This window comes from Herpailurus yagouaroundi, unplaced genomic scaffold (assembly GCF_014898765.1).
Source record: "Herpailurus yagouaroundi ecotype Mexico unplaced genomic scaffold, PumYag 186, whole genome shotgun sequence".
In the NCBI taxonomy this organism is placed as follows: Eukaryota; Metazoa; Chordata; class Mammalia; order Carnivora; family Felidae; genus Herpailurus; species Herpailurus yagouaroundi.
Window position 1 is genome coordinate 32,065,007 of NW_024412417.1, and position 24,680 is coordinate 32,089,686.

Sequence of the window (24,680 nt, forward strand, 5' to 3'; positions counted from 1 at the left end):
CCCCTAGCTCCCACTAATAAACTTCCTGTTCCACCATAGATTTGTCTACTTAGGAAGCTTTATATAAATGGAGTCCGGTGATCTATGGTCTTTTGTGTCTGACTTCTTTCACTTCGCATAATGTTTTAAGGTTCAGCCATGTTGCAGCATGCATTAGGATTTCATTCCTTTTTATGGCCTGTATTGCGTTGTGTAGGTATTCCACATTTCATTTATCCATTTAGATTGGTGTCCACTTCTTGGCTTTTATGAATAATGTCACTATGTGTGTAACTTTTAAAATTCACAAATTTGAAAAGTAGAAATATAGGTCAGGTGCATCATCATCTAATTATGCCTACTTTTAAAACTCCTCATTAGCCCTCGTACTTTTTTTTTTCGTGTGTATTTATTTTGAGAGAGAATGCGAATGAGCATGGGGCGGAGGGGGGCAGGGGGAGAGAGAGAATGTAAAGTAGGCTCGTACTGTCAGCACAGCCCAATGCGGGACTCCATCCCACAACCATGAGATCATGACCTGAGCCAAAATCAAGAGTTGGATGCTCAACTGACTGAGCCACCCAGGCACCCCAGCTGTCATACTTTAGATTTAGGTCCCAGATAGCACCCCAGCCCATGAAGAAGCAGGGAGAGAAGAGTGTCACTCGTTGCACAAAGTAAATATTTACAGGGCTAGGTGGCTCAGTTGGTTAAGCGTCTGACTTCATCTCAGTCATGATCTCACAGTCTGTGAGTTCGAGCCCCGCGTCGGGCTCTGTGCTGTCAGTTCAGAGGCTGGAGCCTTCTTCGGATTCTGTCTCCCCCTCTCTCTGCCCCTCCCCCGCTCATGCTCTGTCTCTCAAAATATGAATAAACGTTAAAAAAAAAAATTAAAAAAAAAAAGGAAATATTTACAACCGGCCTACAGAAGACAGTAACCAGTGGAGCCGCGACCTGTCACTAACCCTCTCACACTCACCCCTCCTCTAGGAAGAGACAATTCATGTGGCTTTTAGAGAAGCTATGGATTTAGAAGTACAAAAAAGGAAGAAACTGTAAAGAGCTTCTTCCCCTTCCCTCATCAGAAATCAGTAGTCTTGCGTTTTGGCCCCTCTGCCTCCGTGGGCTCTTCCCACCATGCTACCTAACTTTTTTTGAACTTTCCTAAATTTCACCAACGAGAGACCATTTGGTTAAGAATCATCCATTTTTCAAAAGGCAAATGTGTAAGGATTTGTCATTTTCGTAATCAGGGTGTATAAATGAAATCAGTCATTTGATCTTAACACTGGAAGATAATCAGCTGTAATTAGGAAAATGGCATTTTGATTGGAGGCGCTCAGCATTGGTCTGTCACTCAGGGCCTAGAATAGAGGAGTATGCAGTAGGAACCAGATAAGAGTGTGCCAGTGACGGGTCATTTATTTCAAATTTTTGCTTAGTGTCAAATCTCTATTAGCAGTGGGGGAGGAAATTCTTATTATTTTCTAGAAAACAGAACCTTCTGGACAATGTGAATGGCCCTTGCTACCCCTAAAATCCCAGGTCCATAAACTTACATTGTAGCTGAATAGTCACGTCCTGTAAAACAGTATTAGTCCAGAGTTTTATTTTTTTATTTTTATTTTTTTTTTAGTCCAGAGTTTCAAACGGGCAAAAGATACGAATTTACAGTTCTCCAAAGAAGATACACATGACCACAATACACATGAAAAGCTGTTTAACTTCATTAGTCATCAGGGAAATACAAACCAAAACCACATGAGGAAAACATTTTTTAAATACAAAAACACAGTGAGATACTATTTCACACCCACTAGCATGACCGTAATTAGACAATAATAACACGTGCTGACGAGGGTCAGAGAACAATTGGAACAGTGCTAGAGGAGATGTAACGTGGTGTACTTTGGGAGACAGTCTGGCAGCTTCTCGGAGGGGTAAGTGTAGGGTAGCTGTGTGATTCGGCAGTTCCATTCGTAGGCATGTGCCCGGGAGATTCGGAAACACATCCACACAAAAACCTGTATGTGAATGTGCATAGCATCATTATTCATAATAGCCAAAAAGTATAAACAACCTGGATATCCATCAGACCAGGAATCGGCCAACAGAATATAGTATATCCATACGATGGAAACTTCCATAGCAATAAAAATGTGGGTGAACCTTAAAAACCTTATGCTAAGTTTAAGGAGCCAGACACGAAAGTACACATAGCCTATGATTTTATTCATGTGAAATGTTTAGAACAGGCAGATCCATAGAAGCAGAAAGTCGATTGGTGGTTTCAGGGGGATCGGGAGGGTGACCGCAAATGGCTGCGAGGAGTTGGGATGATGAAAATGTTCTAGATTAGTGGTGACGGTTGTACAACTCTGGGAATATACTAAACACTGAATCGTACACTTCACCAGGATCAATTTTCTGGTATGTGGATTATATATCAGTGAACCGTTATTTTAAAAAAAGACTTTAGTAAGTGCTGTTCCCAGGTGGTAACAGGTGGGGCCGTTTGACCAGGTTTTAAATTACTGGGCCTTTAAAAAGAGGACAGGCCTGGTGCCACAGGAACACACTCAGAGGGAGGGTTTCACTGTGTGGCGCAAGACCCTGGCCCGGGCAACAGGCGCACTGGGTCCTAGTCCCAGCTTTATGGTCCGTGAAACTTGGTCGGAGTCACTAAGCTGTAGACCTCGGGGCAGTTTATTTAGCCACTTGTGTTTCTTCATTTGGATTTGTTCAGAAATGTTGACTGGTCTTCACTTTGCTCATTTGTAAAATGAGAACGTAGAGACCGGGTGATCTTCCATTTTGTTATGGCTCTAAAATGGCGGTACACCATTGTCTATGGCAAAACCATGTACGGTCCGTAGGCCCCTCTGAGAATCTTCCCAGGAACATGCGCACACACACACAGAGTTTCTTCCCTTATAATTTTTGTGGATTCACCAACCAAAGCCTCCATGAACTCCACTCATACATGATAGAACATGTTGGATGCAATTAATCCATGGGAGAAAGTTGCCCGTGGTGGTGACAGAAGTTAGACCAGCTGGAGCAGAGTAGTTATCGAGACCACTGAAGAAGACAGGGACCATCAGTGCCAGGCTCAGGAATCGGGCCACATCCTGTTTGCCAACCTGGATACACAGCAGAATGACCTGGAAACACTAGTGTAGGGCTTACCTCCTGGGGAAGGAACTTGGTGCACAGGGTTACGAAAAGGAAGGAACTGTAGTACGTACCTTTTATTCCTTTTGGATTTTGTGATATTCATAATACAAAATCAGTACATAAATACTGATTTAAACTAATATGAATCACCTTTGGGGCTTTAAAATATATTACATTAAGTGAAGAAAAAGAATAAATCGTGGTACAAAAAGTACATGAAAGGAACTTTTTGGCTTTTTACTTTATGCGTTCAAATTTGTTACAATTAGCTTTTTTTTTCTTTTTTTTCTTTTTTTTTTTTTGGTAAATTACAGATTAAAAAAATACATACTCAGGACCTCACCTACAGTGATTGAATTAGGGAGAATTGGGATAGAAGCTAGAAAGCTGGATTTTTGTTGTACAATTTCATAGGTGAGTCTGCTCAGCAGTGTGTGAAACATGGCTGTAGGCAGAGGGGACCAGAGGGCACTGGAACAGGTACCTCGTGTTTACACCGTGGCCCTTTGTGAAGGGGACGTAAACAGCCACGGGCACGATGGGTTTTAGAGGACAGATGCGAGACAAGGCACAGTGGGGTCTCAGACGTGGAAGGATCTGGAGAACCAGGGCCTGCCGTGTGAATCCTCTCTGCGACACTACGGTAGCGAATAGTGCGTATCTAGCTTATGCCAGAATATTACGGAGCTGGCGAGCTCACTACCTGATTCTATTTCTGCCAGTATTTTATTTAAAAGCTATGTCTTCCTTCTGTAAAGTTGAATAGGGTTGTGTGTGTGTGTGTGTGTGTGTGTGTGTGTGTGTGTGTGTTTTAGTAAATTCTCTCATTAGAAACCGTTCTTTGGAGCAAATGCAGATTACATCTATTACCTCTGCCACATGACAGCCCTTCAGATATTTTGAAGACGAGGCTTACATTCCATTTCCCCACACCAGTTCAAATTAGTCATTTGATAATTAGCCCCAAATAGTCTTAATGACTCATTGAACCATTAGCTAAAGCCCTTGAGACCAGGTAAAAGGCAGGCATCTTAATGAGTCAGTGTAACTCCAGTGGGCCTGACTCCTGGGGGCTTGGACCCTAGTAATGGGAGTAGAAAGGAAGAAACAGTCATGACTCTTGTGAGGATGAAAAATCAAAAAAAGACCTTGGTGTCTTACTGGATGAAAGGCTGTAGGAGTTGGAGAACAGAGAAGACACAGCTGAGGGGCAAGTATAACTTTTGAGATGAGAGTGATTCAAACCAGGGGAGGCCCCAGGTCGGTTCTGGAACACTGCTGTGCCAGCTGCTCCGGAAGGTCTCAGGGGCGCCTGCCTCTCGCAGCTTCTCGTTTGCTCTCTGCTGCTGAGATTAGACCCTGCGTACAGGAAGCCGCCAGAGGTGGGCTCCCAGTAGTCCTCGGGGAGGGCTTGCTCATCACAGTTCATGATCTTTTCCAAGAAATGTTTGGGATCTCTGTCCTAACGTCGCTACTTTTGAATTGTTTGTTGGCTTTTTGTTTTAGCTAAAGGTGGGTTTTTTTTTAATGTATTCATTTTGAGAGAGTGGGGGAAGGGCAGAGGGAGAATCCCAAGCAGGCCCTGTGCAAGCAGAGCCCAACAGGGGCTCGAGCCCACAACCCACGAGATCATGACCGGAGCTGAAATCAAGCGTCGGACGCTTAACAGACTGAGCCACCCAGGTGCCCCTTGGGGACATATTTTAAAAACACCTTTAGCTAGCGGCGCCTAGCTGCCCTGCCAGTGGGATTCTCTCTCTCTCTCTTCCTCTGTCTCTGCCCCTCTCCTGCTTATGTGCTCTCTCCCTCTCTCAAGAATAAATCTATTAAAAATAAATAAATAAAATACGTCACCAGAACTTCAGCCTTCGCGGCACTTACCTTGCCTCCAGAATGGTGACGGTGCTCCTCTCGATAGAAACATTAGGGGCTTTCATCCTTGGCAGTTGTAATTTCCTAGGGACCGTTTGCAATTAAGAAAGGCTTCCTACTCGCTCCCACATGTCTTCTCTATCTCCTCACTGCTGTGACAGTGCCCAGATGCCAAACTGGACAGGCTGCCTCAAGCTATGTGCCTAGAACCTCACAATTAAAGGACAGTTCTGAAGTGGATTCCTCAACACACAGTAAGTTGATAAGCAATAAATATTTCTTCTATCATTTATCATTCATTCACTTATTTATTTAAAGTTTTATTATTTGAGAGAGAGAAAGAGATCATGTGAGCTGGGGAGGGGCAGAGAGAAAGGGAGAGAGAATCCCAAGCAGGCTCCTTGCTGTCAGCACAGAGCCCAACTCGGGGCTCGATCTCGTGAACTGTGACATCATGACCTGAGCTGAGATCAAGAGTTGGACGCCCAGCCTACTGGGCCACCCAGGTGCCCCTCTTCTGCCATTTAAAATTTAGCATTAATTTAAGCAAGATTGTGGCTTGAATTATATTTACAGCATATCGACGCCATTTTCCCAGGGCATGGATAATGGCAATCCTGAAATGGAGGGAGCAAAATTCTCAAATTTCTAATGGGGAGTTAAAAAGAGATCAGACCGAAACCAAGTCAGGAGTGTTTGCCAGATATCGATGCAATTTCATTAGCACTGGAATGAATCTCATTGTCCAGAAACGGTTGTGGGCTGCTACAGAAGTCTGTTACTCACTACATTAATGACATTCGTAACTGTTTTTTACATCCTTCTGGAAAGAAAATCTGAGCATTGGTTTTCAAAGCTATTACGTATTTGAAATTATCTGACTCTCTTCTTCTGGGCTGGGCTCCATCCAGCAGCCACTGAAAACGTGTGTTTGCTCTCGGCACCGTGATGGACCGCTGAGGCCACTGGTGTTGGAACTGCTGGAGACCATCGGCTTCATGCTGATGAGCTGAACTCTTTTGTTGAGAGCGAGTGAGAAGAGGAGCAGGGGAAGGGCAGAGAGAGAGAGGGAGAGAGAGCATCCCAAGCAGGCTCTGCACCGTCAGCACAGATCCCGATATGGGGCTCAAACTCCTGAACTGTGAGATCATGACCTGAGTGGAAGTCAAGAGTCACCCAGGCGCTCTGATTAGCCAACCTTTGATCCCTCCACTTGATCCACTGAAGTTTTTATTTTTGGAAGGGACAGGGTGGGTCTGAAATATGGTCATTAACTCATAAAGGAGCTGACAGTTTTCCCAATAAAGTATTTGATTTCTTTTTATTTATTTTTTTTTAATTTTTTTTTTCAACGTTTATTTTTATTTTTGGGACAGAGAGAGACAGAGCATGAACGGGGGAGGGGCAGAGAGAGAGGGAGACACAGAATCGGAAACAGGCTCCAGGCTCTGAGCCATCAGCCCAGAGCCCGACGCGGGGCTCGAACTCACGGACCACGAGATCGTGACCTGGCTGAAGTCGGACGCTTAACCGACTGCGCCACCCAGGCGCCCCTGATTTCTTTTTAAAATGGGGGAAGGAACAAGAAACCCTGTTAGACTTTGATTTCCACCGACTTTTTCAATAAAACTGTCATATAGAAGAAGCAGAATTTAACAAGATCTTTTGAGTTCTTTTAGAAGAACAGATTTTTAGGGGCACCTGAGTGGTTCAGTCGGTTGGGCATCCGACTTCGGTTCAGGTCATGATCTCGCAGTCTGTGAGTTTGAGCCCTGTGTTGGGCTCTGTGCTGACAGTTCAGAGCCTGGAGCCTGCTTCGGATTCTGTGTCTTCCTCTCTCTCTGCCCTTCCCTCACTCACGCTCTGTGTCTCTCTCTCTGTGTCTCTCAAAAACAAACATTAAAAAGAACAGATTTTTATACAGTGCCCTCTAAAGACAAACAAGCTTTATAAGAAATATACCTAGGGGCGCCTGGGTGGCGCAGTCGGTTAAGCGTCCGACTTCAGCCAGGTCACGATCTCGCGGTCCGTGAGTTCGAGCCCCGCGTCGGGCTCTGGGCTGATGGCTCAGAGCCTGGAGCCTGTTTCCGATTCTGTGTCTCCCTCTCTCTCTGCCCCTCCCCCGTTCATGCTCTGTCTCTCTCTGTCTCAAAAATAAACATTAAAAAAAAAAAAAAAAGAAATATACCTAATAAATAACAAGTCACGAGACTCTAATACTGTATATTTTTGTTAACTCATACTTTACCTGTATCTGTAAATTCTGTGTCAGAATATGAATTAAACCAAAAGCCATGCATCAGTCAAATGAAAGTACACGAGATTCTCAACTGTTCTCTATGCTGACATGTCAGAACTTAAATTTTTAGTTAGATAATTCTAAATTAGAAAATCAAGTTCAAGACATTTGGTAAGTTTAGGTTATTTAGCAGCAAAATAAGACCATAAACATTGTATTCCTTTGGAGGAAAATATAGTTTTCTGGAATTGGAGCTGACTGAATATGTAACTAGATTTAAGAGAAGTGGATTTTTTTTTTTTAGTTTATTTATTTTGAGAGCGAGAGCATTTATGTGGGGAAGGGTCAGAGAGAGCGGGAGAGAGAGAATCCCAAGCAGGCCCCACACTGTCAGCGCAGAGCCCACGTGGGACTCAAACCCATGAACCATGGGATCATGACCTGAGCCGAAGTCAGACACTTAACCCACCGTGCCACCCAGGTACCCTGAGAGAAGTGTATTTTTAAGGTGCATTTTTTTTTCTTCAGATTCCAGTGTTTACTAGCCCCCCACCCCCGCCGCCCCAACTCAGTATGAAATGGCTGTTACACTTGGTTAGACACACTGTAATATTTTAATTTGACTCTCCCTGTGTTGGCCACTATTAAAACCATTTGATTTATTTGTATTTAGTCATTGGGAAAGTAGTCTTGGTATACATTTCTAAATTTTAATTTTGGCAACTCAGAATGCTTTGTTTCAATACCATTAAGCATCATAGTGAGGAAACTTACTGTTGTAAAGAACTCACTCATCCTCTCTTGGACAAGATTTGTTCCTAATTTAAAAGATTGACGGGGTGCCTGGGTGGTTCGGTCCGGTTAAGCATCCAACTTCGGCTCAGGTTTAAGCCCCGAGTCGGGCTCTGTGTTGACGGCCCAGAGCCTGGAACCTGCTTGGGATTCTGTGTCTCCCTCTCGCTGTCCCTCCCCCGCTCTCTCTCTGTCTCTCTCAAAAATAAAATTATTTATATTATTAAATAATTAAAATATATTAAAATTTTTTTAATATTAAAAAAATTATTTTTTTATTATTTTTTAATTTTTTTTTTCAACATTTTTTATTTATTTTTGGGACAGAGAGAGACAGAGCATGAACGGGGGAGGGTCAGAGAGAGAGGGAGACACAGAATCGGAAAGCAGGCTCCAGGCTCTGAGCCATCAGCCCAGAGCCCGACGCGGGGCTCGAACTCACGGACCGCGAGATCGTGACCTGGCTGAAGTCGGACGCTTAACCGACTGCGCCACCCAGGCGCCCCAAAAAATTATTTTTAATAAATAAAGATTGTCTATCTCCCCCAAATAAAAAACAAATGGTAAATAACCAAAAGTAGATGAGTTCTCTTTCTCTGATAGCATTCATTCAATTCAACAAATACTTGGCTTGTAAATGGAACAGTATAGGGAACAACAGATTAAGCTTTTTGTTAAAGAAATTTGGTTTTTCAAATATCATTTCATTACTGATTTTTTGCAGCATGTTTACCTTTAAAATCCATGGTGTATCGTTACTAATATCAGAACATTAAACTATTGTTATCTTAAAATTTTGTTTTCAAGTTTCTTTAAATCAAAGAAGAGTACAATGGGACACCATGGAACAGGATCTTATGGAGAGAGTGAGAAATCTTCGCCAGAGGCTCACGGCCCAGGCTCGTAACAGATGCCGAACACCTCATCTTTTGGCCACGTAGGAGGCTGGTCACCTTGAGGTGGAGAGAGAGATACCTACTTGGCAATCAGTGGCACTGATTTTTACATTATTTATTTTATATCCCTACAGAAATCAACTTTTTGTATAGAAAAATGTATGTATAAAAATTATGTGGACTATTTCATTCTGATGCTTTTGGGCTTGTAAATGTCTTCTTGTACTTTTCATAATAAAATTTGTGAAGCTATTAAAGCTCGTATTAGGATCTTTCAGGTCACAAGGACCAGCATAAACCTCTAACTTTAGTTGATGAGAGTTTATTTTAAAGATAAACAGAAAAGTAAAGAACAGGAAACCATCTCAACAACTGTCCGACCAGAACTGAGGGGGAAGGCAGCAGGAAATTTAGGGCACCGACAGTGTGCACCACAGCGTGCTGTCCCCGGTGGCGGGGGTCTCCTCTTTGCTGGCGAGCCCACCTGGGGTCTCCGTCTCTCCTTCTCCGGACAGCACTGGCTGCTCTCTCACTTGGGCCCTGAGCTCCATAACAGGGCTCCTCACAACTTCATCATCTAGGGCAGATTACTTCTGGAACCTTCCCTGAACCATTTCTTTTTCTTTTTTTTTTTAAGTTTATTTATTCTGAGAGAGTGCATGTGCGTGCGCAAGTTGGGAGGGGCAGGGGGAGAGGGAACGAGAATCCCAAGGCTCAATCCCACAACCTTGGGATCATAACTTGAGCCAAAATCAAATGCTTAACCGACTGAGCCAGCCAGGTGCCCCCGTGAATCCCTTTATAAAAGGAAGGTAAAGGGGCACCTGCCCTGCTCAGTTGGTAGAGCATGTGACTCAATCTTGGGGTTGTGAATTCAAGCCCCATGTTGGGTGTAGAGATTACTTAAAATCTTAAAAAAAAAATAAAAGGAAAGATCGAAATAGCTCAGGGACTTGAGGTGAGGATTAAGATAATGTAAAGTTCTGGTATTGTGCTTGACATATAGTAAGCATGTAATACGTAATAGTAATTCTTGTTTCTGTGGTCATAAAGCATAATCTTCTAGTAAACCAAAGACTTCAGTAAGCAAAATGCTCTCTTGGCTAATAGGCAAAGTCCTGAGCCAAGGCATTGGTTTCCCAAGAGCACTTTCTTCAGTCTACTTTTTTGTTCATTTGCAGGTCGTCACAAACGTGCCTTCAAGGGCCAGGCTGGTGTGTGTTTGGCAATAGGGAAGTCACAGAATATAAAATGTATAATGATGGGAACTTGGGTGAACTAGAAATTGCTTGGTCACTTAAAAGCATTCAAATTCTAAAATATTCCTAATCCTGGGCGCCTGCATGGCTCGGTCATTAAGCGTCCGACTTTGGCTCAGGTCATGATCTCACAGTTGTGAGTTTGAGCCCCTCATCGGGCCCTGTGCTGATAAGCCCAGAGCCTGGAGCCTGCTGCAGATTCTGTGTCTCCCTCTCTCTCTACCCCTCCCCTGTTTGTGCTGTCGCTCTCTCTCTCTCTCAAAAATAAACATTAAGAAATAAATTTTTAAATATTCCCGATCCTGCCAGCCAGAATCAGCTGTATAAGGCCCATTTTTACCTCTACTTCAGGTCCCCTTCTGTGAAAACTTAAACCTACTCAGACTGGTTTTGCAACTACCCACATCTCTTTTATAGTATTACAGTATTTCATTTAAAAAAAAGCTTCCCTTTATCCAGTGAAAGTGAGTTATGCATACTAACACCCAAATGAAGTTCTTCCCACATTCTTAATTTTCTCTGAATCTACAGTTCTCCCAGTAATACTCTTGCTAACGTCACTGCCTTAGCAGATTTCAGATATTTGCTTGACTCTCCGGTCATATGTGCTTGGTTGGCATTTGAAAGGCTATCACACTTCATAAAATACATAAACACATTTCTGATTATCTCTTTCTGCTTCTTGGCATAGCTTCAACTTACCCCCAGATTCTTTATAATGTAAATTCTCTGGGAATTGAATAAAGGTTGAGCTTAGCAAAAATTCTTCCCACTCCTGGTATCTTCTCTCTGGTACTCCCTTGAATCCTTGAATTTGTGAAAGCAGAGCAGCTTCTAAAGGCCTTTTCATATTTATTACATTCATAAGGTTTCTCTCTGGTGTAAATGGTTCAGTGTTGGATAAATTCGGGGCTTCATCTAAATTCTCCACATAGGCTACACTTAAGCACTTCTCTGCAGTATGAATTCAGTGGTGTCAAATAAATTAACCCGTTTAACGTTTATTACATTCATATGGTTCTTGTCTAGTATGGGCTCGCTGATGTTGAGCAAGACTTGAGCATTTGCTAAAGGCCCTTGCACAGTCACCACCGCCCCCGACCGTCACAGCAGCAAGAGCCGCTACAAGGACCGCGAGCAGGTTGATTTATTAGTAGGAGTGCATCCGGCACAGCTTCTGGAGTTACTATCTGGACCCAGTTAGGAGACACACCGCATGGTGATCTTAACAGGAAAACTTTAAGATACAATGAGTTATTAAACTATAAGCGAGTAGCTAACTTAAAGATGTATAGATGTAAAGGGTACCCAGGACTGATCAGGGGAGAGTAAATGAAGGACTAACTCGGAAAGGAGGCTCCTCTTACTCCCTGGAGTGTTGTTGGGGTGGGGGGGGGGTGTGCCCCCTCTGCACTGTGCATGTTGAGAGGGCCACGGGAAACCACCCTCCGGGACACAGCAAACCAAGGCTGGAAGGCAAGTGCCGAGAGCGTGTCAGGGGCTGCTTTCTGGCTCCAGACCTGGAACAGGCCCTCTCCGTGTTGGGAGGATTGTGGCAAAGTGGTCATCGGGCCGAGGCCCTGGAGTCACTGGGAGATTGTGCATTAGGGCACACGGCTGCGGCGGAGTACCCCGGCCATTCCCACACACTCTCACTGGTTATGAGAAGCGGGGCAAGAATAAGCCGCACAGCACCTGGGAACTAAGAGGAGGCCCATTCCTCCTGCCACTTCCTCCAGCACCCCCTGCCGACAGCTTGCTGTCCTGCACACCGTAGAAGGGCTGGAATCCAGGGGGTTATTGCAGGGCAGGTAAGGAAGGGTGACGCTGGAGCTGAGAGGCGATAAAGTGGTAACTGGCATTCCCATGCAATTAAAAGTGGTTCTCACACTTGACTTCACTGGTTGACAGCGATGTGGACTCAATGTTTGCCTTTTTTAAATCAAATTAAGATGCCAGAGTTTGCCTGGCATGATGTGGACGGCAGAATCCAAAAGCTCAGGAAGGTAGGAATGTAGGAGTGGATTTATTACATACGAACTTCCGGCTCACTGCCCAACCACATGCTCAGCCCCAAAGACGCTCCCTTCGTTAGGGCACCGAGTGAAGGGAGTATCTGTGAACTTGAAAAGCTCTGTGGTGGCATTCTGTGGGTGATGGGGGAGGGTGAGAGATGCCATTGTTGATAGGCTCCCTGATTTCAGTGCAGGTGACGGGATTCCGTAGTAGCAGAGGCTAAGTGGCGGCATTCAGCTACCAGAGACAACCATTTAGAGCAGTGGGCAGCACAGAAGCTGCAGTGGTAGCGGATTTGGGCTCTTGGTAATGGGTTCCCTTGTCCCTAAGAAGGAAATAGTTGCGGGGCGGCTGGGTGGCTCAGTCGGGAAGCCCCCGACTTCAGCTCTGGTCATGATCTCTCAGTTCGTGAGCCCGAGCCTGCATCGGGCTCTGTGCTGACAGCTCAGAGCCTGGAGCCTGCTTTGGATTCTGTGTCTCCCTCTCTGTCTGCCCCTTCCCCTTCATTCTCTCTCTCTTTCTCTCTCTCTCTCTTAAAAATAAATAAACATCCGGGCACCTAGGTGGCTCAGTAAGTTAAACGCCTGACTTCGGCTCAGGTCATGATCTCCAGGTTCATGAGTTGGAGGCCCGCATCGGGCTCTGTGCTGACAGCTCAGAGGCTCTGTGCTGACGGGCCTGGAGCCTGCTTTGGATTCTGTGTCTCCCTTTCTCTCTGCTCCTCCCCCACTCACATTCTGTCCCTCCCCCCCCCCCCACTTTGTCTCTTTCTCAAACACTAAAAACAAAAATTAAAAAAAAGAATGAAATAGTTGCCAAAGAAGAATGAAATAGTTGCCAGCCTACGGAAATGTTGCTTGCTTGATATATGTAAGAGGAAAACTTCAGATCTGGTGCCTGAAAACCTGACTTGAGCCGTCACAGTGGAGACCCATGCCTGTCACCCTTTCCAGACCTACACTCATTTCCAGATCCAAAGCCATCTGACTGAAGGGGGGTGGGGCAGGTCCCCTTGAGGAAGGGTCCTGCAGGAGTGAGGGCCACATATTATGCTATAAATAATCCCCCCAAGCTTTTCCAAAGGGGCCTGTTGCCATTTACTTGAAGGATTGGTAGTAGGGAAAAGAAAGCACCCAGCCCTTTCAGGGGTCCCTAGACATTGGCTCTAAATTGACACCAATTCCTGTGTCCACCAAAGTTAGAGCTAATGGTGGCAGGTGATAGGGTCTTGGGACAAGTCTGAATCCCAGCGGAGGCAGTAGGGCCATGAAGCCAACTGTGGTTCTTTTCTGAGTACCTGAATGCATACTCGGAATAAACACATTCTACAAATGGCAGAATCTCCGCAGTGGCACTACGACTCGCTGACCAAGGGTCCTTACGGTAAAAAGAGCTAAGTGAAAGCCTCTGGAAGGTGCTTCCTCTCAGGATAGTAAACCAAAAGTATTATCGCATCCCTGATAGGAGAAATTGCAGAAGTTAGTGCCGCGTCAAAAACTTCAACGGTGAAGGGGAGATACCAGCTATCACATCCCCATCTAAGTGGCTATTTGACCTGTGCGGCACGACAGAGTTATCAGAAACTTAGCTGGTGACGGCTGCAATTGTAGCACGTGTTTCGGACGCAGTCGCAACACGGCCCCGGTCCCGCCACGCCGCCGCAGCGGCCACCGGCACCAACTCCCTAAGACCCCTCTCCCTCCCCTCTCGGGCGCTGCCCCCTCCCAGCTCCGCAGCCCACACTGCACGGCGGTGCTCGGTGCCCCCGCGCTGCCTGGCCGGCTCGCAGGCCCACCCTTCCCTGCTGTCGAGCGAAAAGGACCAGCCCCGTCCCGGGACCACCTGCTCCGGCGCCTCCCCGAGCGAGCCTTGCGCCCGCGGCGCCCGCAACGCGCTGCTGGACCCCGAGCACCGGTGCCGCCGAACCCCAGACCGTGCGCCCCGCCGGCGACTGCGGGTGCTCCGGAGCCAGGACAGGAGGACTGGGGAGAGTGGCACGGCTGGGACGCTGCCTCCGGGGGACCCCGCGCCGCCGCGCGCGGGGGGGGGGGGGGGGGGGGGCGGAGGGGTGCGGTTCTTTCTCGAGGGCTTACGAGGTCTCGGCCCACCCGGCGCGGACCAGTCTACTAGTGTGCCCCCGGGTCATCGTGCCTCCGCCTTCCCGTCCTCGGTCCCGGACCCGAACAGAGAAGGGAGGCTTTGCACTAAACGCAGCGTCCCTGCGCGGGTACTTCGGAGAGGCAAGACCGAGCCTAACGACACACTGGAGACCTCTTTGCGGAAAAACGCGGACGCCGGGGGTCTTTCTGTCCTCAGACAAGCAAATAAAACCCTTCGTGCTGGCAGGAGTGGAGACGGGAAGAGAACAAAAGTATTGTGCCCCGTGTGAGGATCGAACTCACGACCTTCAGATTATGAGACTGACGCGCTACCTACTGCGCTAACGAGGCACCTACAGGCTGTTCGCGGCCGTAGGGTAATGAGGCTAGTGCGGGGACGGGGCGCGCATGCCCAGAAAGCTGTGGCTTTATTTCTGTCTGCAATGGGTTATGAGACCCCACGGACGATGCTGGCGCCAGACTCGCGTCCTTGGCAACCAACCACCCGCGCTGAGTTTTCCTCCGCCTGCTCCGCTGTTTGTCAATCAACAAACACTCTGGCTTGCTTGACCCCACTGCGCTGAGTAGTGAGGACACGGAGGAGTGGGATTCTTCCTGCTGCTGTACTACCTTATTTTTGTACAGTGCTTACAAAGTGTTTGCACACTTGTGATCAAGTGAAACACTTACTGGGCACCTACTGTATTCCCGGCCCTGTGCTGAGTGCTGCGTTCATAGGGACTCCCAGCCTCAAACTTGGGAGTGGAAGCGCAGATGCATAACGATTTGAAAACACACACTTACAGGCAAGCACACATGCACGTCTTTCCGGCCCCACAGCAGATCCCCGATCCAGCCTGCCCAGCCCCTCCAGGCGCCCCAGGATTGCACCGCGGCCCGGAGGTCGCCGGCTGCGCCACTCTTAGAAGCGACAGTAGCTCAGGAAACGACACCTCGCCACAGCCTCAGCTTCTTGGAAGTCCCCTCTCTTCCTTTGCCCTCCCCTCCCCCTAGCCCTTTACATACTACATTCATTGTTAAAGGAAACTATGTCCCTATCATACATGGAAAGCGACTTTTTTTTTTTAATACACTTTAAAATAAATACATAACTATTAAACTAGTAAATACTTTTCCATGTACCATCTGGCACACTTACCATTACGGCACACTTAAAATCTGTATATTTCGCTGTATGTGAATTTTACCTTTAAAAACGTAAATTAAGAATGAACTCCAGCCGACGACCGGCGTGCAGAAGGGCTTTGGGGGCATGCACTGACGGTTGGAAGTTTGAAGTGCTTCAAAAACTCAGGCAGTTTGCTGGCGGGCCAACTTCAAGGACAGCGAGGTAGAGATTCGAAGTCTGCTGGAGCAGAGGGATGTTAATGTAGATCTTGGTGGTGGGCATACTGACACTCACTCTACAAGTCTTTCAAGGTTTTCTATTTTTCTGAAACGTGTCATTATAAAATGTTGCGGGAGGAGTTTTTTTTTAAATCACCCAGAATTTGGGAGATACGGTGGGATGTTAGGGGCGCGAATGGCAAGGTGGGTGTGAGGAGGTGGAGAAAATACTTTCGTCTTCAGACCAGGCACCAGAACTCCTGAGAGTTGGGGGAAAGAGAGTCGGGGGTGGGGTGGGTGGCAGATCTCTATATTTTGGAGAGAGACCCCTGGAGTGCGGAGGTCAGCGAGACTCACACGGGGAAAGACCGCGAGCGAGCTCCAGGGCAGATGAGGCCGGGGGACGGGGCTGGGCTCTTAAGGGCATCGAGTCTCTTTAGGGGGAGTCGCGGGTGGTGCAGGCAGCCTGGACCCAGGACTCGCGGAGGGGTTCCACCCAATCCTAGGGGAGTTCCCCACACTCACTGTTGCGGGTGGGAGCCCCACGACTACCCAATCCTCGGGGCAGCTCTACCACCCACGCTCCCTGGGAGTGGGGGGATCCAACACAGGGCGGTGCTCGAGGTGAGGTCGCTGCACAACCCCTCTCCCCCCACCCCCCCCAAACCGCGGGTTCAGGAGCGCGGAGCCGGGGGCAGAGTGACTGGCGAGGGAAACCCCCAACACACACCCTCCTACGAACCCTTGTGGGGTCCCTGTCTACCACTGTTACAAACTGAGTCGCTCCTGGGTCCCGCAGGCCCACAGATAAACTCACCCGCTGTTTGCCAGGGTTATGCCCTCGGTTTGTCCTCAAGTCGTGTTAGGACTGCAGGACATCGCAGAGCCCAAGTCCATGAACAGGGAACTGGCCACAGGAATGAGGGTCTTTCCAGGCTGAAAACAAGAACACAGAATGCTCTATGCCTGATATGAAACAGGTGAAGAAAGCAAGAGCAGAACTGGGTGTGGGGTGTGCCGTCGTTACAGTATGAAGTGGGGGTGAGAATATTCATATTTGCTAGTATTTGCACCTACATCTCTGAACGGATACACAGAAAACTAAGATCAATGATTTTTATGTATTGGGGGTGGGTGGAAATGATGGTTAGAGGCAAGGATAGGATAAAGACTTTTTTAAAGTAAACCATTACTTTTTAACAGTTTTAGATTTATGGAGAAATTAGATAGCAGAGTTCCCATAAAGCCCACCCCCAGTTTCCCCTATTACCAACATCTTACGATACTGTGGTACTTTGGTTACAGTTAATGAACCAGCATTGATATATTATTTCCTGGAGTCCATCTTGCCTCGGATTTCCTTAGTTTTCCCCAAATGTCCTTTTTCTGTTCCAGGATCCCATGCAGGCTCCCACATCACATTTAATGGTCATGTGTCCTTAGGCTCCTCCTGGCTGCGGCAGTTTCTCAGTCTTGCCTTGTTTTTGGTGGCCTTGACAGTTTTGAGAACTGGTCAGATACTTTATAGATGGTTCCTCAGTTAGGGGACTTGTCTGACGTTCTTCTGGGGTGAAGGCTTTTCACTGTATACCTTTGAATAGTTGAAAATAAAATACTTGAAGTGTGTTTAATCTATTGCCTATTTAAAATTATAAATCAGCAAACCTAAAAGAGACCCAAACTGCAGGAACTAGGAAGGAGGAGGAGGAGAAGGAAGGAGGAGGAGGGAGGGGAAAGGGGGAGAAGGAGAAGGGAAAGAGGAAAGGAAGGCGGGAGGGGGGGGCGACAAGGTGAAGACGAGGGAAAGGAGGGAGAAAAGAAGGAGGGGAGGCCTGGGGTGGGGGGCGTGTTTGCACGGGGCACCCAGTCTTGGCCGAGCCCGATGGCCGCGAGGGGGAGCTTTGCCCAACCCCTCCGCCCTCACCCAGCCGGGCTTCGGTTTGCCTCGCGCCGGAAGGCGGGATAAGGGAGGCGGGGCGGTCCGCTTGGTTCTAGAACTTCTTCGGGCCCTTGGCCGGGGCACAGGGCCGGGGAAACGGGAGCGGACGCGGGGATGGTCTGGGGGTGCGGCCACTCGATCTTGCTGGGGACACTGCGCCACGACTGCGTGCGGGGAACCAGGCTAGGCCCCTACACAGGGGACCCCACATCATCACCCAAACGTACTTACGGATAGTAGATCGCAGGAGTTGGGCGGGGCGGGGGGAGGAGGTACAAATATTCCACTAAAAAAAGTGTCTCCGTCTTTCAAATACGTGTGTCACCAGTTCTCAAAGACTTTTCCGAGCGAGTCCCTGTACTGAGACACACACGTGCTTCCTCCCTGCCTCCACGAGGCCCACGCTCTTGCAGAACCTGGGCAGGCGCCGGGTCCCCACTTGGCACCTCTTGGATGCCACCGGCTGTGTTCTGATTGAGTCCGGAGGAAGGGGTGGTCAGTGTCACCTGCCCACCAGGGTCGCAGACTCAGCCCCCCCCCCACCCCCGGCCTGGCTGGTAGTGGGTGACTGATGGCGGAGGCCTGGCAGGACCTCAGGTTGTGCCAGCGCCGGAGGTGGGGGTGGGGGGGAATCCCCAAACAAGCCCTTTCCACCTCCTGGCCCTTAGACGGGCTGTTCTCCAGGCTCGCAGGCTTTTCCCACCGTCAAGCACCTTGTGACAGGGACCTCTTCCTTGCCTTTCTTCAGCCAAGCAAAAAGTCACTCCCTCTGCAAAAATCTGATCCCCCTTTCCTTGCTCATCTGCTTCTTCCCCCACTCCCTGCGCCGCTCCCTTGGGTGGATTCTGGCGCTTCTTCCTCCCAGCGAACACTTTTCCTGAGGCGGCGCATCTACTCCGGGAACAACCTGAAGGGGTCAGCACCACCCCTGTTCTGCAGCTACAGGTGCGCAAACTCAAATTCGAGGCGATTAGACGACCGGCTTAAGTTGGAACCGCTGGTAGCAGGGCCCGGGCGGGGGCAGGGCGTCAGACAACGCTGGTCCTCTCTCCCCCAACCCCCAGCAGCAACTGGCGAACGTGTTGCTTCACGTGCGCCCCCTGAAATAAATTGGAAACATTCAGGCACCTCCTTGAAGAATGTTGATGTCTAAACTTTTTCATTATAATTGCAGTCACAAAAGATGTAATTTCCAGTGTGTGCAGATTTTCTAAAAATAATACTGTTTTTTAAACATATATCCAGTGAAATCAAAATATCCTATGAATTCCATACAAATAATAAGCTATTTTGTTTTCTTTTTAAGAGGTGGGGTTTTTTTGTTTTGTTTTGTTTTGTTTTTTTGTTTTTAATTTTAGAGAAAGAAAGAGTGAGGGGAGGAGCAGAAGGAGAGAAAGAGAGAGAAAATCTCCGTGCTCCACACGGAGCACAAGCCCGAGGCGGGTGTCCATCCCACGACCCTGGGATCGTGACCTGAGCTGAAAACTAAGAGTTGGACGCTCAACCCGCTAACCACCCGGGTGCACTCTGCCCCCCATAGTCTATTTTAAATATATATGGACAAGCTCCCTTTTAGCGCTGGTTAAGTTTGCATTTATTTCACCTCCCTGCCCCGAACTTCTATTTCCATTTTATTCCCTGCTCCTAGAGTTTTGACCCCATATAATACATATTCTGATTAATAACTGTAGTCGATCGCCTTCACATGTCTCTCAGCAACAAAAATAGGTACATAAACTGCAGTCTTCTTGTTTCTTCATGACCATAAGGCTCTAAGGGCCAAAAATTTCTTCTAAATTGACATATTGCTATTTTTATTAGTACCGGTGAATCAAAAAAATATCTAGATCTGAAGAATAATTATTAAATGAAAAAAAATGTAAAACTTAATCCAAAACAAATATCCAAGAGATGGATGCAACATTCTAATCCTCTGTAGTTCATAGAGTGTATGACTATTACTTTTTGCCACAATAAGATGGGTTTCAACATTAATTTTATTCCTGTTTTTCATATCACAAACAAAAAAAAAACCCACCTCTTTTTTAAAAATTAATAAAACAGCTTATTGTTTGTATGGAATCCATACAAACTGTTCCCATAAAGAAGGAAAAAAGGTTGGAAAGGGTTTCATTTCAGCACTAAAACTCAATTCCTTCAGCATGTTTCAAGTTATAGCCTAACAAATACTTCAAAAATCATTTTCATCCATTTAGCAGCTTGGTTGGTCCTCTTTCAGTTTTGAATTGAAAGCCACAATAATTAGTCATTAGAATCTTTAGCTCTCTCAACTTTTTTTTTTTTTTAATGTTTTTTATTTACTTTTGAGAGAGAGGGAGACAGAGCATGACTGGGGGAGGGGCAGACAGAGAAACACAGAATCTGAAGCAGGCTCTGGGCTCTGAGCTGTCAGCACAGAGCCTGATAAGGGGCTCCAACCCATGAACCATGAGATCGTGAGCAGAGCTTAACCAACTGAGCCACCCAGGTGCCCCTAGTTTTCTCAACTTCTAAGTAATGTTGAATCGAACAGTCCCCTTACTGGAGGTGCCAGAGGCTTCCACACCCATATGTTACAACCCTAAAAGTGGAGTAAGAGCCGATGGGAAACAAGGGATGGAGAAGGAGCAGTGGCCTAACCCACCCCTGCCCCCCACCATCCAGCTGATCAATTTTAGGACCTCTTCATATACCGTGGGTGTACTGACAGGCAACAGAGACTGTTGTGAATCCATTTTACAGAGTGGAAAGTTTGTGTGCTTGAGTGTGTGTGTTTTGAGAGAAGGCCTCAGGGCCAGCTGAACAGGGTAACTTCATGGAAACATATTCAAATTATTGCTCTCCCAGGGCCTGGATGGACCCAGGCAGAGAGGCCACCCGGGAAACCCATGACACAATCCAGGCCCAGGGCGACAAAAGCCCTACCAGGCGAAGGCTGTGGAGACTAAGATTAGGGAGCCAGTGGAGACACGTACTCTAGGAACAGCCAGGACTTGGGGTCTGGCTAACTGCCAAGGATAGAGAGAGAAGCCAAGAGGCACTCGAAATGAGGATGAACAATGTCCAGAAAAGTCCTGGTGCCATCAACAGGCAGGAAAACAAGAAAGGGGGGCCTGTTTAGGGGAACCCAATAGATGCTGACTTTGCATATTTTATATTACACAAATAAGACATGCTCATTATAGACTACATACCTACACACCTACTCTCTCAATCTAAAATTGCCTTATTAGTGCTACTTAACAAATTCTTCAAAACTCAATGGCTTAAACGGCAAGCATGTATTTCTCTTTTTTAAAAATAGCTTTATTGAAATGTAATTCACACACCATCCAATTCACTACCCATTGTGCTAAATTCAACGATTTTGCTTGCTTGCTTGCTTGCTTGCTTGCTTCCAGAGAAAGAGAGTGTGTGCACAAGCGGAAGAGGGGCAGAGAGGGGGGTGGGGAGACACAGAATCTGAAGCAGGCTCCAGGCTCTGGGCTGTCAGTGCAGAGCTGGATGTGGGCTCAAACCCACGAACCACGAGATCGTGACCTGAGCTGAAGTCAGCTGCTTAACTGACTGAGCCACAGAGGAGCCCCTACATTACTTTTTTTAATTGTGGCAGAAGATAGATACACCAAATTTGCTATTTTAACCATTTTAAGTGAGCAATTCAATGGCACCAGGTACATTTACAATGTCAGGCAACTGTTAGAACTATCAATTTCCAAAACCTTTGCGTCACCCCAGGCAGAAACTGTACCCATTAAACAATAACTCCCTCCTTCCCCCACCTCCTTGTTCCCGGTAGCCTCTCATCTAGTCTGAATGGATTTGCCTATTTGAGATAGTTCATGTACATGGAATCATACAATATTTGCCCCTCTGTGTCTGGCTTATTTCACTCAGCATAACGTTTTCAGGGTAAGGATGTATTTTTCTTGCTCGCAGGTATGTGGGTTGCTGGGCTTGCTCTAGGCTGAGGTTGAATTCCGCTCTGCTCATTGTTGTCCCCACCTTCTCCTGACACCAGCCTTTCCCTGGGGGTATATTCTTCTCACTGAAGGTCATGGCAGCCCAAGAGGCCAAGCTATGCCAAGCAAGCACATTTAAGGCCTCTGCTCTGGGTGCATCCATCAAAATTCCGCTGGGCAAACCAAGTCACCTGGCCAAGCTCAACATCCATGGGATAGGGAAATATACTCAGCTCCCAGCCAGAGAGGCGCAAAACCAGGGCAAGGGAGGGAGTGAAGAGGTGAGAACAATCATCCAGTCTGTCACATACATACATACATACAGAAGTAAATAAAATCCCCCTTGTCCCATCCTGGCCCCTAATCTGTTCCCTTCCAGAGGGAACCATTGATACCAGTATCCTATTGTTCTGTGACTGACTTTGTCCACTAATGGTAAGCTTGGAACTCTTTTTCTGCCAATACATATAGATCTTCCTGTTCTTTGTAACCACAGCAGAGAAGAGAGGATCAGGCCGTGCACCCACAAGGGGGAGACTGTATGAGGACACAGGGAGAAGATGGCCACCTACCAGCAGAGGGGAGAGGCCTCAGAGACATACTCTGCCAATACCTTGCTCTCAGACTTGCAGCCTCCAGCGCTGTGAGAGGATGCATTTCCGTTGTTTCAGCCACCCAGTCTGTGGCGCTTTGTTGTGACAGCCCCAGCTGCCCTGGGTCTTCTGATTCTGGAACATCTCATTCTTCCCAGTCGGTAACCGATGCTGCCGCGAACCATTCTTGTGCCTGCGTTTGACACACTTGTGGATGGACCGCCAAAACATTTGTTCTGTCCTGGCTTCTGGTGGATTTGCTGTTTCGCTCCCAAGGGAGCACATACAGAATTTTCCACGTACCTGAAAGCGAAGACCAGAAGCTCCAGGATTTGTCTGTGCGGGGGCATTCCCAGCTGTGAAGAGCTGGGACTCCTCTTTCCACCCTGACCTCTCCCTGCACTTCCATCCCGCCCACGGGGCCGCTGACTCCATCTGCCTGGCAGGGTCACCGCCACGCTGTGGGCCGCATCTGACCTGACCGCAGCCCACAGCCTGTCTTTCCTCCAACAGCTCGCTGCTGTCACGGATCTAGTTGGGCAGAAGTCCGGGTGAGCAGGTCGTGGGGCCCAAGCTCACTGCGATTCTCATCTCCTTTCCAGCTCTCTCTGCTTTATATATACATATAATATATCATATATATACATGTAAAATTATACGTTATAATTATATAACATATAATTACATATACTACATTTAATGTACACATATTAACAAAAATGAAATATAGAGGGCTGAGCGAGGGGAAGGGCTATCGGGGAAGGGAAGGGGTTGGGGAGAAAGGCCCCATTTATGGTGTAAGTTCGCCTGCGGCACTTTGAGAAGCACCAGGGACTTCCCAGGCCTGGTCCCTTCCCAGCCAGGACTTGGTAACTGGCTGCAGGCCCACGTGTCCCATCTCATTATTCTGGCTGTGACAGGCCAGGAGCGAGGGCACAGCCAGCTGGGCAGGTCGAGGAGAGACTGCGAGAGGCAGAACATCGGGCCAGAGGGGGCTTTTCCTCAGACTTCCTCTGTGGGAAGTCATTCTGTGCCCTCAGAGGCCTGAGCTTTGGAGTTCATCTCTTCCCCACCCTCCCCCCACCACCCTCTGCACAACCTCTACACAATGGGAAGGGGGTGCCCATTCCCTCCCACCTCTCCCAGCTCATTCCTAGCGCCCTGCTGGTCACGGCCTACGTGTCATGACCTGAGAGAGGCCTCCTGGCTGGGGCTGGGTCAGGCCTCTCTGTTCTGCAGAGAACATAGCTCTCTCTCTTAGCTCCCCTGACCTTAACACTTCAAATGAGCAGATGTTGTGACTGCTCATTTGCCGTCTTTCCCGTGGAAAGGTAGGCACCGCCACAACAGGGGTCTGCTGTAGGCTCTGTAGAACCCATGGTGGACCTTCCAACGTTTGCTTAGGAGAGGAAGCTTCTCATATTCTACTGTAATTGCTTGTCTTTCCTGGAGAGCAGGGACTGCTGTTGGTTCATTTCTATATCCCCAAATTTTAGTCTGATCAAAAACCTATTTGTTAGTTCCAAACACACACAGGATCTGATTTAATAACCAAGTAGGCCTTTCCATGACCTGGCCAGGAATGGACTCGAAGGTCCATTGCCCACTTCACATACGGGGCGGAGAGGACAGCGAGGTCCCTTAGCCAGAGGAGAGGAAAGGGTTACAGCACTCACTTCTCAGGGACTCCCCACTCCTCGGGTGAGACAGGTGGTGATGGGTGTGGTGCCAGCAGCCCTGGGGCCCCAAGGAGGTGGGCCTGCCCCTTCCAGGTTCAGACCTGGAACAAGACAATGGTTTTGCCTATGGTTCCAACAGACACAATGGCAATGACAGAGGTCACACCGTGTGTCCTGGCACAGCCCTGAGACACACAGGCATGAAGCCACCTTCGTCACAGGGCCAATGGGTGTCATGGCTCCTACCTGCAGTAGGTATCCAGGGACTGGCCTGCTTAAATATTAATGCTTTCAAAGCATATCACTAAAATCTACTCCCGCACCTGTATTTCAAACATAGAGTTTGTGCCTGAAATTGCACAACCACATAATGGAAAGGTTGCATCATCTGGCTCTTAATTTAAGGCTTAGAGGCTTGAAGTGATTTAGGTGACAGTCTGATAGCCAAAGGGAGAAAGTCTGATTACAAAGTGGATTTGACTGGGAGGTCCAGGCCTCCTCCTGCACTTCATGCATACATACATCAGAGCAGACCCTCAATCAGTGTTTGTGGAATGAATGAATGAATGAGTGAATGAATGAATGAATTTGGTATTCTGAGTCTGTGGGTCTTTTTATTCAGAAAATCTGTCCCCACTTAACACATGCAGACACACACATGCTCATCACAGAGCAGGTCTTTGCTCATTGAAGGAACGCAAGGAATTGGCCACAGTGAGCTCATTCATCTGTCCAACCTTAAGTCACTAGACTCAGAGGGGTGCAAGTTGGTATCTCCCAATTCATTGCTTTTCTCTGCAGAAGAGGCAGTCAGCAAATGTTGGCGGGGAG

General features: G+C 47.6%; 1 protein-coding gene, 1 long non-coding RNA gene and 1 other non-coding gene across 10 annotated transcripts in view; 1 reads left to right on the top strand and 2 right to left on the bottom strand.

The window, feature by feature from the left end:
- The window catches only part of TBC1D31 (TBC1 domain family member 31), a 96,930-nt gene extending 87,718 nt beyond the window's left edge, over nucleotides 1–9,212 (top strand). For 5 of the 7 annotated variants that reach the window (XM_040494343.1, XM_040494337.1, XM_040494340.1 and 2 more), the window contains 2 exons: nucleotides 5,190–5,282; nucleotides 8,867–9,212. In XM_040494343.1, coding sequence (XP_040350277.1) covers nucleotides 5,190–5,282; nucleotides 8,867–9,000 — 227 coding nt within the window. In that variant the 3' untranslated portion in view covers nucleotides 9,001–9,212. Of the gene's footprint in view, nucleotides 1–3,470; nucleotides 4,755–5,189; nucleotides 5,283–8,866 lie in introns of those variants that run through there. The other 2 variants (XM_040494339.1, XM_040494341.1) reach the window with 2 other exon arrangements.
- LOC121042930 (uncharacterized) lies at nucleotides 1,605–18,604 on the bottom strand. Of its 2 annotated transcripts, none has more exons than XR_005796539.1 (5): nucleotides 17,847–18,604; nucleotides 16,958–17,267; nucleotides 16,494–16,612; nucleotides 15,538–15,695; nucleotides 1,605–2,003 (listed from the first exon to the last, which is right to left on the bottom strand). It is a non-coding gene; the product is annotated as an uncharacterized LOC121042930 (long non-coding RNA). The 2 variants fall into 2 exon arrangements; XR_005796540.1 differs by having other exon boundaries at nucleotides 17,843–18,604.
- Nucleotides 14,608–14,680, bottom strand: TRNAM-CAU (transfer RNA methionine (anticodon CAU)). The gene has a single exon. It is a non-coding gene; the product is annotated as a tRNA-Met (tRNA).
- Nucleotides 18,605–24,680: the final 6,076 nt, after the last annotated feature.